Source organism: Sapajus apella, unplaced genomic scaffold (genome assembly GCF_009761245.1).
Source record: "Sapajus apella isolate SASKATOON/1434 unplaced genomic scaffold, GSC_monkey_1.0 scaffold23, whole genome shotgun sequence".
NCBI lineage: Eukaryota > Metazoa > Chordata > Mammalia > Primates > Cebidae > Sapajus > Sapajus apella.
This window is the reverse complement of record NW_022436963.1, coordinates 11,053,296-11,070,014: the sequence shown is the minus strand read 5'-3', so window position 1 is coordinate 11,070,014 and position 16,719 is coordinate 11,053,296. Positions and strand designations below refer to the sequence as shown.

At 40.2% G+C, this 16,719-nt stretch overlaps 1 protein-coding gene across 10 annotated transcripts in view; it reads left to right on the top strand.

Annotated features, from left to right (window-relative positions):
* The window catches only part of FHIT (fragile histidine triad diadenosine triphosphatase), a 1,501,749-nt gene that overhangs the window by 1,471,952 nt on the left and 13,078 nt on the right, over positions 1-16,719 (top strand). For 7 of the 10 annotated variants that reach the window (XM_032289591.1, XM_032289588.1, XM_032289589.1 and 4 more), the window contains 2 exons: positions 5,529-5,635; positions 8,244-8,513. In XM_032289591.1, coding sequence (XP_032145482.1) covers positions 5,529-5,630 — 102 coding nt within the window. In that variant the 3' untranslated portion in view covers positions 5,631-5,635; positions 8,244-8,513. Of the gene's footprint in view, positions 1-5,528; positions 5,636-8,243; positions 8,514-16,719 lie in introns of those variants that run through there. The other 3 variants (XM_032289590.1, XM_032289598.1, XM_032289593.1) reach the window with 2 other exon arrangements.

Sequence of the window (16,719 nt, the reverse complement as noted above, 5' to 3'; positions counted from 1 at the left end):
AAATTATGTATGCATGTATCTGTCTGCCCTATTGTGTGGTGAGCCTGAAGAGGCAAAGATCTTGGGCTTATTTATCTTTGGATTTTTCATAAGACCTAGAACAGAGCCTGGAATATGTCATGTGCTCATCAAATCTTGGTTGAACAGAAAGTAATAACAGAGAATCGAATCTAAAAAAATAGTTATTTTCCTTTTGAGACTTTATATAAACTCCTGTGTAAACAGACCCATCAACCCATAAGCAATGGTTTATTTAAGCTCTCTACTTCTGTGTGCTGTTTTATAAAAGTGATAATAATGAAATATGTTATTTTATAAAAACATCCAAGTTTATATTCAGCCGTTTGCTTCTGTAAAAAGAGCATTAAATTAGTTTTCCCCCTTTTGAAGACAATTTGGCATTTTACTCCAGGTTAGTTCCAAATTCTGAAAAACATTTAAATTATTGTGAATCATTCCTCCTACTGCATTCCATTACGGAGCTCTAAAAATGTCAATAGCCAAGGCAGTTTGAGCAATACGGCGGGGAATTAATCATTACCCCATATACCTTGTGATAACACACTCAGTGCACAGGAGGGAGCACAATGTCAATATCGACACATATCAGTTCTTCCATCAGAAATCCTGTTAACACAACCTTCCCCAAAAGCCATTTCAGACAGATCAAGTGGGATGACTACAGATGCAGTTTTAAAAAAAAATCTCTTTTCAAAGCTATGCAGAAATAGAATGTGCTTGGAGAAGCCAGCACAGACTTTAATCTGTTGAATGTGAAAACGACTTTGGTTCAAGTTTTTGCAAACTTTGTCACTTAGGCGTGCACTTTCCATTTGTGAAAACAGTTTTGACTATTGTTGTTGCATCAGAAGGAAACCAGGATGTATTACATCAGCCTTGGTGTTGAACATTTTCAGAGCAAGCAGAGTCACATTTAACTTACGTGACTTACCTGCAGAAAGGAGAGATGGAGAACTATAGTGCACCGAATCTCAGACACAGCCAGTTGGAAGTGTTAGTTTACGTACTACTAAGAAAGGAAAACACTGCCAATTAAAGTATGACACACTGTTGGTTATAGGACATGTTTTGCTTTCAAAGATGTTAAAATATGAAAGAATATGTACCTTAGAACTGGTGAACTAAGGAATTAAAATAGTGCAGGTTGATTTACGCTGCATTCCAGGCAGTAATAATAAGCTTTGGAGTACATAATGGCCTTGAATTGTATCTTCCTGCGCATGGTCTCCTCTGTTTTTTCCCGGATTCACAGCCAGGCAACTTAGGGAACAACCTAGTTAACCAAATGCAAGCCAAGATCTTCCTGTGATACCTTTTTACGGGGTCTGCTAGGGTGAGTTGTCAAATAAAATACAAGAAGCCCAGTTAAATTTGTATTTCAGGTAAACAACAAATAATTGTTTAGTATAAGGATATCTCAATACTGTATGAGACATCCTTATCCTAAAACAAGTCACTGAGTGTCCTGTATTTTTATCTGCCATATCTGGTAAACGTACCCCTGGGGTATTGACTGCCTTTGGCCTCCACCACATTCTTTTATCATAGGCCCTTAGCTTTTACTGTGAGAAACCTTGATTAATACCTTCACTCCTTACGAAAACTCTAAGGAGCTACATTTCCTCCCAAGATTTGGGTGTCTCAATTAGTTGCTTTGGATCTGAACTCTAATAATAACTTCTAATCCTTCTGCAAAGTAGTTAGGTCTAAAAGATACAGATCACTGGGGAACTATGGAGATGCAAAATACTTTTACTCCTAGAAGCAACCTCTGTAAAGTTTTCAGTGCTCGTTGTCATTAGGTCAGTGTTATTTTAGACTAAAAATAATGCTAATGACAGTAGGAGTAGCAGCAGCAGCAGGGAATATGAAATACCACTTACTATGTGTCAGGCATGGCACTGCTCACAACTCTTTTTCCTACTCCCATTTTACAAAGGGGAAAACTGACGCTCAAAGAGGTTAAAGGAACTTGTTCTTCTCATTGTTCAAGCTTAGACCTAACTCTCGCCTTGTTGGAGAGCCATTTCTGGATGATCCATAGATAACCTCTCTCCCTCCATCACTCTTTATCATAAGTTTCTTTGTGAAACCAAGGTGATACTCAAAAGCCTTTGCAGTGAGGGCAGCTCTATCCAGCACCCTTCCCATTTGGTAATCCCATCTCACTAAGAATTGGCCATTTGGTGTCTACCCTCCCTACCTGTGTGTCCCAGGAGAACAATAAAGGAGTCTGGTTCAGTGTTCCAATGCTAGGTCTGGCCCCTGGCATTACAGGGACAGAGCAAATGTCTGGTGTGTTAACAAGTAGTCACCGCCCTCCCCTGTGGACAGCCAATAATCTGGAAGGCTTATCAGAAGTGAAACTCCTCCATTAAAGTTCACCCATGGCAAATAGTGTCTTTTGGATAAACTACTATATAAGATCATTAGAGCTTTCTTTCTGTTAGCCAGGCAAGAAGTTGCAGCCACCAGGTTCTTAGATTGCTTTAGGGAGATGGAACTTTACTTCAAACTGTAGCATTTTTAATCTTCAAGTTACCTGGATGGATCTTCTAGGACACAAGTCTTGCCCACCAGGGCCTTTCCCAGACTCCCTATTTCTGCAGAGATTAAAAATCCATTCAAACGCTCCAGAACTGCATCCGCATCTTAGTGCTGCAAAGACAAGCCTTGTAGCCCAGACATCCTGTGGACAGAGCATAAACTGAAGAAAAGCAGTTCCAGAGCAAGGCTTGCAAAGGACAGCAGTTATACTGTTGATAGGATCACAAGCAATGTGCTTAAAGGCAAACGTATTATTTCTATATGTATGTGGGCTCTATCTACACACTTCTCCCACCGGCAGTGATTCTCAACAATAAGTGCACCTTAGATCTGGCTGAGAACCTTGGTTTTAAATTCCCAACCCCAGCCTACCCCAGACCAATTAAATCAGAAGCCCTGGGGTGGGTTTTATTTTTTAAAGCTTCCTAGATGATTATGGTGGGCAACCAGGGTTGAGCACCGCCGTTCTAAACAGAGCTACATGCTTCCATCTGGGGCTTTTAAGAGAGAAATCTAATAACTTTTAAAAGCTATGTACAACAGAGTTTTTGCAAAGATGATTAGTTTTTGTTTTATTTATTATTTCCTACTTCCCATAAACAACTTCTAAAGATTGGCACAATGTTACCATCTGTAAGGCATAAGACAATAACAGACGGTCGCCTAATAATCAGGAAGGCATTAACATTCACAGGCTCTAAATTATTTGGATTCATCTGGTATGATCTCTGTTGATGAGACCACTTAATGCTTGATTTCTGTGTCTTCCAATGACAGTAGCTGAAGTGGGAAGGCCATATTTCCTGGGTTTTGCATGTCTCTTTGTCATCCTGTCGAATTGTTACAAGATGGATTTATAACAGAGCTCAAGGTAGTATCAAAATGAAAATTAGCTCTTGAGTAGAAGAATGGCAATCCCGTTTCACTTGCCTGTAGCAACTGCAGCATGTTTGCCTCTGCAGGGAAGGAAATGACTTCTTAATGTGCTTTTCTTCCTAAGGAGAATTAAATCTACATGGCAAAATGTAAAACCAGTGTGCTGGCAGCCAAATTCAGAAGGGAAGATCCATGACCCTCATAAACGTATCTGTGGCCCGGTTATATGCTAATGAGCCTCATTTAGGCTCAGACTCAGCTGGAGTGCAAGGCTATGGTTCCCTCACTGTTTTGCCTTCTGTACCAACGTTGCGCTGAAATAAATGGAGAAATTTCTCCATCTGCTACGAGCTGCCAGAGTAGGGGCCTCTAGGTTAGATTTAGAGTTTGGGGCCTGAGATGGCAAATGTCATTATTTTAGTTGATGATAGACTTTTTGCTGAGTTGGCAAGATTATTTTTAAAGGATCAACTTTTAAAAAGTCTATATTTTAATCTGTTAAGTCAACCCTTTACAAAATGGAGAGGAACAGTATCTGTGGGATTATCTTTAGGGACACTGCAGATCCTTCAGGATAAACAAAAAGGCAAAAGTTGTTGGGGATAATTCTGTCACCTACCACTATGTAGCTGGGTGATCTTTGGACCAGGGTATGAACTTCCTCAGAACTCAGTTTCCTCCACAATAACATGGGGTTGAATAGCAACTGCTTCATGAGTCATTGTAAGGATTAAAAAAGATGATGCACGCCTATCATATCGTTAATGCTTGCTATCATTGGTGCTATTAAATTGTTTGTCTCAATCTCTAATGACTTTTAACACAAAACTCTATACTGTGCATTCCCATGAAGAATGAATGAATAACCTGCAGCATTTTACAATGTATAGAGCCACACTCGGGAACAATAAATTTAGTTAATGAAATTCAATCGTACTAGGAGATTAAGGGAGAAAATTGAGCTCTTCTAAGGAAGAGAGTTCTGAGAACATCCTCTCTGATAGAACTGAAATTTTATTCACTCTATATGTAAATCTGAGACATACACACAATTTTTTAAGATAAATATACCTGTAATCTGAGGAGGAGTTTAAAAGGATTCAAGTGTTAATTTTAAGACCAATTGTTAATTTTTTGTAAGTTGTTTTCTCATTTAATCTCTTTTACTGTTTTCCTACTTGAAGCCTCTTTTAATGGAAATTCTTATTACTTACTCAGTTCTCATGGCCCTTATGTTATCATAAATTTGGTTCGCTGAACAAAACTGCTTAAAGCTCATGTAAGAAAGTCTAAACCAAAAAGAGTAGGAGGTAAACCACAGGCCACCTTGAAGGAGAGATGTGTTGGTGGCAAACGCCATGCCTTCAAAATCCAGGAAGTAAAATAAATGAATGATATTTGTTAAACATAAGAAAATTAGAACAGCAGTAGAGATTATGGGGATGGCATATGCACCCCATTCCCCCACTTCATCCCAATCTGTGATCACCGGTATTAGTCCATTCTTGCACTGCTATAAGGAACTACCCGAGGCCGGGTAATTTATAAGGAAAAGCAGTTTAATTGGTTGCTCAGGCTGTACAGAAAGCACGGTTGGGGAGGCCTCAGGAAACTTTCAGTCATGGCAGAAGGGAAAGCAGGCACATCTTACATGGCTGGAACAGGATGAAGCGAAAGTAGAGGGAGGTGCTACACACTTTTAAACAATAAGATCCCCCAATGACTCACTCACTATCATGAGAACAGCCCCAATGGAGAATTCTGCCTAGATGGTCCAATCACTTGCCCCCAGGCCCACCTCTAACACTGGGGCTTCTAATTTGACATGGGATGTGGGCAAGGACACAGATCTATATCAGATCATCATCCCTGTCAGCCTCAGTAGATGATTACAATGCAGCAAATGATTAATTTAAATGTGGATTCTTTTGTAAAGCCTCTTCATTTGCAAGTTTTGGCAACTGAAGATACTTCTACTGGCCTCTAATTTGCAAATTTTGTTCAGTCTCTCCCAACCTCCTGATATTTGTTCAAAGAGATCCCAAGGGCCTATAAAAGAGCCTCTTCCATTTTTTTCTCCAAAGCTCCAGAAACACGACAAGGAAGAGGAGGACTCCCCGGCCTCTTGGAGATCAGAGGAGGAAATGGCAGCAGAAGCTGCAGCTCTGCGGGTCTACTTTCAGTGACGCAGGTAAACACTGCATTTCCTCATCACCCAGACCCTCCCAGGGCCCTCAGGAAAGGGGTTGCACTCTCAGAATGGGGATGCACAAAAACACCTTCACCAGCATCCTGAGGTGGTGGCTGCAAAGGACAAAAAGCTGGACGGGAGAACACCGTGGCCCTTGAGTACTATATTTCCAGTCTCCCAGTCTCTTCCAACTCTCCTGCCTCTTGTCACTCCCTTCCAAGCCAGCACCCCCAGCCCATCACCACCTTTCTCCACTCTATCCTGTAGTGGTGCTCCTGGGAATCCAAAGTTCACAAAGCTGACATTTTGTCATGCAAAACTTCTTGTTTAAAAGGTCAACCTCCCCACTTAAGGGTGTGACCTGGCCCTCAGGCTCAAGTCAGTCTGCAAAGCCCTGTAAACCATGTTTCTCTGCCTCCCTACCACTCCTCCCGGGGCAAACTCTTCTGCTTTCACTGGGAGGACTCCTCTCTTCTGTTGCTACTTGGTAAATTGCCCTTCATGTTTCCCTTTAGGTTCAGTGGCTAGGAAGCTCAGGCCACAGGGAAAAGTCAAGGGTTGATGGAATTAATCTTTGCATTAATGATGGCTAATTGTTAAGAGATCACAGGTTTAAGACTCTGGTAGAAAGATAACTATAGCCAATTTCCTTGTCAAAATGCTTCTACTCCAAATTTTTAGACAGTGTCTAAGGGGCTAGATCTAACTCACAACCTATATTATCTGTTCTAGTATCAGTTTCCATGGTTGACTTCTGGAATGACTGAAGGTGATGCCTTTGTTTGGTCTGTAAACAAAAATCGTTAAAGATGTTCAGGAGCAGCGGCTCACGGCTGTAATCCAAGCTACTCGGGAAGCTGGGGCAGGAGAATTGCTTGAACCCATGAGATGGAAGTTGTAGTGAGCTGAGATGGAGCCACTGCACTCCAGCCTGGATGACAGGGCAAGAATCCGTCTCAATCAAATCAATCAATTAGCAAAGCATTAAAGAGAGATGTAAATGGAGCTTTCTCTCTGAAATTTGTTTATAAATACAGGGTTGCCATGCAAAAACTGGCATATATCTAGACTAAAAAAATTACTTGTTTATCTCAGATTCAAATGTAACTGGTATCTTGTATTTTTCCTGGCAAACCTGTTAATAAACTCCCATGGACCCCAGTTACAGATCTGTTCCTTTAAATGTTTCTTTTTTCCTTTTTAGAATAAGATAGTTCCAAATTGGAATTAGGCAATTCTTCATCTGGCCTGTGAGTAAATGTGTTCATGTTATAAGTTGCAGAAGTAGATCAGATACAAATTAAAAACAAAATTAGTGAACTGAATTGTATAAAATTGTATCAGCCACTTAGTGATCATGAGTTTTGGCTGGAAAACACATTCATCGTATTCTGATTTCACTTTGAAACAGAAGTCTTCATTAGATAGTTTCAAATATATGTGCGTTTCTTGGCCTTTCTCTCCCCAGCCCTCTTTATAGAGTGTTGTTCTAATTACTTAAAGACCCCGACTACCTTTCCCCTTATTGTTGTTCTAATAATGGTCTTGCACTCAGATCCTTGCATTCTAGAAAGCTCATTTCATTCTCCCATGTCATAGCTTCCTCAGCTCTGCACTCAGTTGCCTGGGGGAATATGGCAAGTGCTATAGCAGAAGCTGTCTTTCATATTTTATTGTTAACCTTTTCCACTGTCATCTTTCTATCTCTCATTTTTTCAGGATCCAGCTGGTTTACCTAAGAATATAGGCCTATGGGCATCACTACAAACCTCTTTCTATTCCTCTTATGAAGGCCAGGATGTCATTTTAGAGCGCCCTGTTCAAATTTCAGTAGGGTGACAATACCTCAGACTTGACCTCCTAGGCTGAGTTTTTTCTCCTGAGTTTCCTATGCAGTGGGTATTTTCAGGTAGTGGCTAGAAAGTTTTAGGCTTTTTCCTAAGGCTTGCTGAATTGTAGGATTTTGTCTTAGAATGCATTTTCTAGACGCTTTAAGAAGATTCAAACTTATTACCCAAGTTTGCTGTAGGCTTTGCTTTGTCAGTTTTTTGTTTCTGTCTTGCCTTGAGGCCTGACATCTCATGTCTTCTAGGGAAATTGACTTCCCTTGTACATCTTAGCAGAAAGATATTTACCCTAACCTGTTACACAAACTATTGCCATAGTGCCTGTGGATTTTTGAGTAATATTTGTATTTCTCTTTAAGAGTTTTTGTGTACAGACCAAACAAATCACCCTCAGTCTTCCCAGCAGTCACATGTAGTAACTAAGACCAGGTGGATAATATAGGTTGCAAGGTGGCAAACAACTTAGGGTCCTAAGATTTTACCAAGAGTGTCATCATTACCTATAGTATAATCGGACTAAATATACTTCCCTTTAAGGACAAAGGAAACATTCTATTGAAACCACCCTCACAGGGTTAACAGTTACATGCTGGGTTCTGGACAGAAATACAGTTGTAATTAAGCATTAATCGGGCTGCACTTTGGCCTCCTTCTTCATAGCCAAAAGTCATGGAGCACCAGATGCTGACCATTTGCCTCCTTATTGTTCCTATACAAAAGATTTCTGATGTTAGAAGGCTTTTGTTTAAAAATTGCTTAAGATGTTTTTCAGATCCTGAATGCCATCAAAAGGGCTAATGCCAACCACTTTGAAGACCACCCCCAGAGGAACCGAATCAGCGTGAAAATGCAGTTTCTGCATCTCCCCATCCTGTGACTTCATGCTGCATTCTTCAACCAGTGAGCCCCCACCTCGGCCCTCCAAACCCTTTTAAATACCTAGGTCTAAACGGCTCAGACAGGCAGGCTTGAGGTTTCCTCCTGTCTCCTTATTCAGCAGCCTTGTGATTAAACTTCCTTCTCTGCTGCAACCTGCATCTTGGTGTATTGACTTGCCATGCATTAGTCAACAAACCTGTTATAGTTACTTTTTTTTAAGGAAATTCAGTCATTGGATTGGTCCATTGCTTCTCTGACACTCATCCCTTCCCTTTTCAAAAAAATGTGTCTACATATTGAATTTTTATACTTTATCAAGTGGTTCAGGAAAACTCTGAAATTTGTTATTAGGGCAATTATGAAACATTTAGACATAGCTAGACTTTAAAAATTGTTCATCTGAAGTTCACATAGACTTGGCCTTCCCCAGCTTTGGTGATTGATTGATTATTCCCTCAGCAGCAAGTTAGTTAAAGACATTCATGGTGCTCACTCTGCAAAACCACACAATTCTCAACGTGCACAGACGCAGGGCTCAGCCCTGGAATTGATAATGGTGGCCAACACTTGCTGAGAATTTACAAAATGTAGACTCTGTTATCCTGTCTTGCAAGTGATGAGAAAAGATGAGAAAACTAAGGCTTAGGGATGTTAAGTGCTAGTTCAAGGCCAATGGTAAGTAGCAAAGATCAGATTTGAACCCAGGCAGTCCCACCCTAAAGACCATTCTCCTAGTCTGTGTCCTGCCCTCCTTGATAAAAGAGCTCACCACCTCTCTAGCCACTTTCTTCTCCCTGTCCCAACTCTTCTTGTACCCTCCAAATATTCTGTTTAGTCTCTTCACCTTATCTGCTGGCCTATATCTGCCTTGAGGACCTCCTACCTCCTCCCCTGCTGGGCCTTCTTACCTGTCTTGTTAATACAACCCTGTCCAGCACCTGCCTCCCCGGTCACACTACAGCCAGGTAGCAAAAACCAAAATGGGCCTGGATTCCTCAACCAACTTTGTTCTACCTGCAAGTTTTTCAGATCATGATGGTTCCTGCCTAGGCTGCCCTCCCTCTTTCTTTCCTTTACCATCTGACAACATACCTAAATGAACAGGACCTTGGACACATACAGTATTTCCCAAATTGCATTCATTCCCATTTTGTCATGATTTTTCTTATCTTTGTGGACCACCTAGAGCATTATTTACTTGATTTGCTTTTTAAATTTTAGTACATTTATCTTAAACTTTATATCTCAGCCTCAATAAAAAATAAGTACTACTTGTAATTAGAAGTTAAGCATAAACATAAACAGAGAAAGATGATGCTGATGATTTTCAGCTCTGCATAGCTGCTTGCCTTAGCTACTAGGACTGGGATTCAGTCTCTCTGTTAAAAAGTGAGGCTAGCCACCATTAGAGAGGCATTTAATTCTAGCACCAAACAGAAACTCTCCATTTGGCATATTCAGAAGGATTAAACAGAATAACCCAGTCAGAGATTCAGTGTAGATCACTTAAGATTGTCTTAAACAGGAATATGACTACCAATTTTGGAGAAACAGCAGTAGAGGCCAGATCTTAGCCTAGAGCAAACTGGCTGTAGACCCTAAGCCAGTACTATTTTTTTTCCAACCTAAGCCAGTAGTACTACTTCCCCCCCCCCAGGCATATCAAGAAGATAAGGTACATGGGGGAAAACCAAAGAGTCAGCTTCCAAAGGACTGATGGGTCAAATCTCAGTGCCTGCCCTTGACGTTTTGCTTGCCAATAGTCTATCTTTAAAACGAACAGGTTGCAGAGAAAAATGTGAACACCTATATCCAGAGATGCCCTATATAAGAAAAGGGACTATAATACCAGAAACTGCTCCTGACTTCATATTTGGGTTATATGATTTGGCTGTGTCCCATACCTAGTTATATGATTTGGCTGTGTCCCCACCCAAATCTCATCTTGAATTGTTGCTCCCATAGTCCCCACATGAGAGGGATCCAGTGGAAGGTAATTGAATCATGGGGGAGGGTCTTTCCCATGCTGTTCTCATGATAGTGAATACATCTCACGAGATCTGTTGGTTTTATAAAGGGCAGTTCCCCTGCATATGCTATCTTGCCTGCTGCCATGTAAGACGTGCCTTTGCTCCTCCTTTGCCTTCCTTCATGACTGTGAGTCCATTAAACCTCTTTCCTTTTTAAATTACCCAGTCTTGGGTATGTTGTTGTTATCACCATGAGAACAAACTAATATACCTAGCAACTCCTTGTTAAGTATTATGTTCTATATCTTCTTTACATATAAAGAATCCTTAGCATAGCAAGAGTGCCATTAGGACAACAGAAGTAAACATTCTGAAGCTATATACTGTCTCCTCAGCCTCTTAAACCCATCAAAACACCAACATTAGATTAGCTGTGCGGAAGAATTCTCTTTATCTTCCCATATAACCCCATATAAGCAGGAGATTTTGGTGTTTTAGCTGCTCTCTGTAAACTTTGCCTAGCAGAAAATGACTTTGAATTGCAGTTTCTTGAGCAATAGTGAGAAACAGATATTGCCTTCACCATGCACAAGGAGCTCAACAGCCCAAGTGTTGCTGAATGAAACTGCAGTTGACTCACTCACCACCTGACAGATCCTTGATGAGGCTGGCAGTCCTTTGGTTCCAGGAATTCAGTGTCTGCTCTCTGCATAGGTGAATTTATGCATTGGCTCCCTACACACTGGACTGAGTTCCGGGATAAGGGATTTGCAGTGGCTCTTTTAGTCTATGTTCTAAATCACATTAGTTGACAAGAGACCTGCATTTCTTATCTAACGTTGCCGTCTTCCTGGAGGATGGTAATTCTTTATGCAGGTATTGATACTTGGATTTGCTACCTCTATACACCCAAGAAGTTTTTCTACTTAATTTTAAAGCAATGGCATGTGTCCTAGTGACTATTGGGGGAAGATTTTGCCATCTTCCCATCCTCCCCTCTCCCATTCCACATTAGAATTGAGGGGGTATGTTGTTTGTAAAATATGCAAGCATCGCCCCTAATTCTGATGAAAAGTCAGAGCAGAGCAGGTTTCCACACCCTGTTGTGTCAGCAGAGCTCACTTGTAATTCATCAGGCTCTCCTCTGTGCACGTCGTTATTTTATAGATAATTGGTTGCCTCTCATTTACTCATAATGGGGCCATGCAATTTCAAAGCAACGGAGTCAGCCCAAAATAACATTATTAGTAGTTATAGATATATTGTCAAGGCAAAATTTCGACACTGGAGTTTTTGAAAAATCACCGTAATTTCAGCCACTGGATCACCCTCATATCATAATTGTGGACAGTCAAGGTGGTTGAGAAACGACAGGCCTATTTAGCACATGTCCTGGTCTGTAAATTGTTACCTTTTGAAATCTGCCCCAAATCTCCACCACCTCAGAGATGTTCTACTGTCAGCACAGCAGCCTCTAATGAGAAAGGCCCAGGAAGCTGATCATAGTACTCTCATATTTTCTTGGGGAAAAGGCGGATTTTAAATTCAGCTCCATGACCAATTTAATCTTAAACCCACTAGATCGTCCCCAAGTGAGGAGCTCAATACCAATATATATGTTTCAGCCATCCCCAAGTTTCATAACAATTATGAAACTCTTTCAGCTGTTCCCAAATTGTTACGAAAATAGATTTTCTTTAGGATGCAGGTACAAGAGAAGATACTTCTTTTGTAAGAAGGTACAAGAGAAGATACTTCTTCTTTTGATAGCCTTCTTTAAGGCTAAAGACACTTTAGCGTGTTCAAAAGCTCTTTGCCTTACAAATGACCCATTGTTTTAAAAGAAGCCAGAAGGGAGATTTCAGTTTGTTTTTCCCTTCCTCCCCAGTCCAATTTCTGCTGGATCGGGCTGCCTTTCCCCTCCTTCTATTTAGATTACATTTCTAGAATTTGGTTTTAGTGACAGGAAACTAAATACTCTATTACCTGGATTAGATAACTATAAACCAACTCTTTGTGCCTAAATTGGTAATAATAAACTACAGAATCATGGAAACTTTACAAACCATCAAATCAAATGTCTCATTACATGATTTATGTTACAATTTAGAAGAGTGATCATCCAACTACACTTTAAAAACCTCTCTTTAGAAACACTCTATGAGACAGTCTACCCCATGGATCCAAAATAGATTTTGGGCTTAATTATTTTTAAAATGTTTTAACAAGACCCAACTTTCTCCAACATATACCCAGTTGTTCAGGGAGAAGAATATTTCCTACAGGCCATTGATGTCTCAAGAATCTGCAGAACTCTTCCTTTGAGATTTATTTCTACTGGTAACTGAAAAATGACTAGCATCCTGAAGTAATTTTAACACATGCAAATCTTGAAACTACATGATCCAACAGCACAGAGTCCTTTTCAGAAAAATATAATCTAAGTAGCCAAGGATAATTTTTGAAGAGTCTCAGGCTTTACTTGCATCTTACAAAATGGTAATACGATCAAATGGTAGTACAATAAAATACAGCCTGCCATTATCACATCATCATTTTCATCCTCCTCTCCAGAAACAGATAACTGCATATTAATCTGCATACTCTTGTGTAGCAAAAGCTTTCTAAATCTTTCTTCTCCTAAGACATTTTTTGCTTTTTCTGTTTGCTTCTCTCCACTGTATGGAGTGTACTCCTTTCAGTATTGCTTTTTTGTCTGTCTCTACCAGAAAGGAAGATGAGAAAGAAGACTCTTCTAGAGGGTGTGAAAGGTTAATATGAAGAAAGGCTATGAAAATTCACATTCATAACCTTTGACCCCCATTGCTTAAAAATAGCTAATATTTATGCAATTCACTTGATCCTGTGCCTAACATGTCCCTCAGCCACTTCTTACATAATAAGTGCTACATCATTTTGACTTGCTGAGGCATCAATCACTTATTATGTATGTACTTAACCTGGATCATCAGTTCAGGGTACACTAGCAAAGTCAGCTCTAGATTGTGCTCCTGATTTTAATACTTCTCTGATTATCTAAGAAGCAGTTCAGTGTATTCTACCACCTCAAATTCATCATGAGTGGTGGGCAATTGAGATTGTGAGTATCTCACCTATTAAACTAAAGTCCTCCCAACAATGAGAAAAAGGGTAGAGCTAAGGAGGGAATATTTTATTAATTAAAATGTCACTACTTGTCCCAGTGGTATAAGGGGGGTAAGATTAGACCCCAGCCCAGATATATGTCATGTGCCATTTTTTCTTCCTCCAGGTACCCGTTTTTCCTTCTTTTCTCCTACATAGGTAATTAAGGCAGAACATGCTTTTTGGAGAGGGCAGGAACCATACAAACACAGGGGAAGAGAGTGCTAAGGAAGCCATCCTGAGAATAAACTTTTCCTGTCTTATCCCCAGCTCTTTTGGGGGACGAATGTCTGCCACCTCCTCTTTTTATCTCCTCAGCTCTCACTGCACTGACCAAGCTATTTTGGTTTAGTATCATCATTTTACAACCCGATCACAGGTGTACTCCCTCTACTAGAGCTTCATGTAAGTAATACAGACTAGAAAGAAAAAGCCGAGTGGCAGGCAATTCGTCCTCCAGAGCAAATGTTTGTCTTGTGCTCTACACAGAACTTTTTAAAATGTGCTTTGAAAACAAAAGACTGATAAAATGAGCATTATAGTTTTGTGAAAATTATGTCCCCGGCACCTCTCTCTCTCCCAACAAGAAACCTGTTTTTCAATCCCTTGTCCTAAGCACCAGGCACATCTATCTACCACCAAAAGTATGTAAAGACACTCTGCAGTCTCCTAAGAACGGCATCTGAATTATCTTGTAAGTTTGGTTAGTACGCTCAGCGGAGACATCTTTAAATCATTTAAAGCGGATCCCCATCAACAATTGCCACTACACCCACTCTCTGAACTTGGACATGTCACTCTTTTTGTGCCTCAATTTTCTTATCTCTGAGTTAACAATGATAGAGACAGCATTTTACTTATATCCTAGGGTTATTATAAGGAAAACGCAAAACAATGGAACAGGAAACCAGTATGCCAATAGTGTAGATTCATTCTTCTTTCTGTGATTTCTAGTATATTTTGAAGATGATATAGGGATACTCAGGTCATGAGAAATTAAGCAGTAACTAAAGAATTAAATCTGTAGGGCAGGATGTTTTCAGACCACTAAAAAAGAAAAAGTGGGTCTTCTGCTTCCATGACTAAAGGCCAAATAGTTTGACTGAATCCTCCCACTGTGTTCAACTAGAAAAAATGTACAGAGTTTTTAAAAAATTCTGTTAGAAGTAGGAAGGTAGCAAAAGATTACAGGACCAAGAGCCAAGGGATGACAGAATTCCATGGAAGTGAGCCCCGCGTTTGAGATTGCTTTTCCATTGAGGGCATTTGTGAGTCTCAGAGAGGCAGGTGGAGATAAAGCAGTAAACTCAGTTTTAGTAGAGTCCTTCACATCTGGGTAGGAATTCAAAGATCTGGGAGAGTTATACCCTTGGAATAACAGTGAGCCCTGACACCAACTACAGCCCAACTTCAAATCATCTGGGCAGTTGAGAAACTCTCAACTGGAAATTGAATTAAGTTGATATCAAATTGCTAGTCCATTAAACTCCTGGCAGAAGCCGGAAAATCCTCTGTGGAAGAAAATAACACCAACCAAGACCTGAAATTATTTCTAGCATTTGTTTCCAAATAGAATGCCTAGTACATATGCAGGTGCTTGTCACCCCCAACGCCACACTGCCATCCCCCCCCACACAAACACAGATGGCATATGATGAGACCAAGTGGTTGTGGACTGAATGTTGTGTCCTTCCACAATTCATTTATCAAAGCCCTAAACCCCATATGATGGTATTAGGAGGTCGACTTTCAGGAAGTAACTAGATTTAGATAAGGTCACGAGGGTGGGGCCCCCATAGTGGGATAGGTGCAATGATAAGAATAGACATCAGATTTCTATCTTTATGCATATCCAAAGAAGGGGTCAAGTGAGCACACAGCAAGGTGGTGGCTATCTACAAGCCAAGAGGAGAGGCCTCAGAATGAACCTACCTTGCCGGCACTTTGATGTTGGACTTTTCAGCTTCCAGGACTATGAGAAGTAAGTTTCTACTGTTTAAGCTATGATATTTTGTCATGGCAGCTCAAGCTGCTTAAGACAGAAATTGATCCAAACAAGATCAGAATCACAGGTTACTTGGAAATTGGATGTTAAAATAACTATATTTATGGAGAGAAAAGACAAGATTTTTTTTAAGTTTAGTAGAGAGCTATAATTTCTTACATAGAAGACACAGATCATGAGAAAAAGAACGAAGTAAAAATTCTAGAACTGAATTACAGTAGCCCAATGAATGAATTTAGTAGCACATTATTAACAGCCAAAAAGAGAATTGGTGAACTCAAAGATGAGCCATATGAAAATACCAGACTGAACCATGAAGAAGTAGAGTGGAGGAAAAGGTAGAAAAGAAGACAGAAGACATAAAATACAGGGAGAAAGTCTAATAGACATGTATTCGTATTTCTATGGGGGAGAAAACAGTTCCAGTGGAAGTTAAATTTAAAGAGATGATGGCTGACAATTTTTCAGAACTAGGAAAAGCTACCAATCCAAAAATCCAAAACACAGCAAAATCAAAGCACGGGTGAAGAATCCATGCTTAGACATATCACAATAAAACTGCAGAAAAGCAAAAACACAGAGAAAACTTAGACTTAAGAAGGAAAAAAATCACTGACTTTTCAAAGAAGTCATAATTAGAGCAAAAGCAACAATAACAACAAAATGAAAATCAAAAGACCATGGGATGATATTTCTAAGAGCCAAAAGAACTAGGAATTAGATTTCCATATCCAGTTAATATGAATGAATGATTTCATGAATGAAGATAAGATACATGCATTTTCTGAGACTTTGTCACCACCAGACTTAAACTAAAAGCATTCTAAGGGCCAGGTATGGTAGCTTATGTCTATAATCCCAGCACTTTGGGAGGCTGACGCAGGTGGATTGCCTGAGCTCAGGAGTTTGAGACCAGCCTGGGCAACATGACAAAATGCCGTCTCTATAAAAAATACAAAACTTAGCCCTGCGTGGTAGTATACACCTGTGGTCCCAGCGCCTTGTGGGGCTGAGGTGGGAGAATGGCTTGAGCCTGGGAGGTCGAGGCGGCAGTGAGCCGAAATTGCACCACTGCACTAAACAAGAAGAAATCAAGTGGAAATTGGAAACTATGTTGAACTGATTGAAGAAAACTCAAACTTGGTGATGCAACTAAAGGTGTGTTTCGAGGGTAATTTACTTTTAATTATGACTTGAATGCACTTATTCAAGAAAAGTCAAAAGTTAATGTCCTACCCC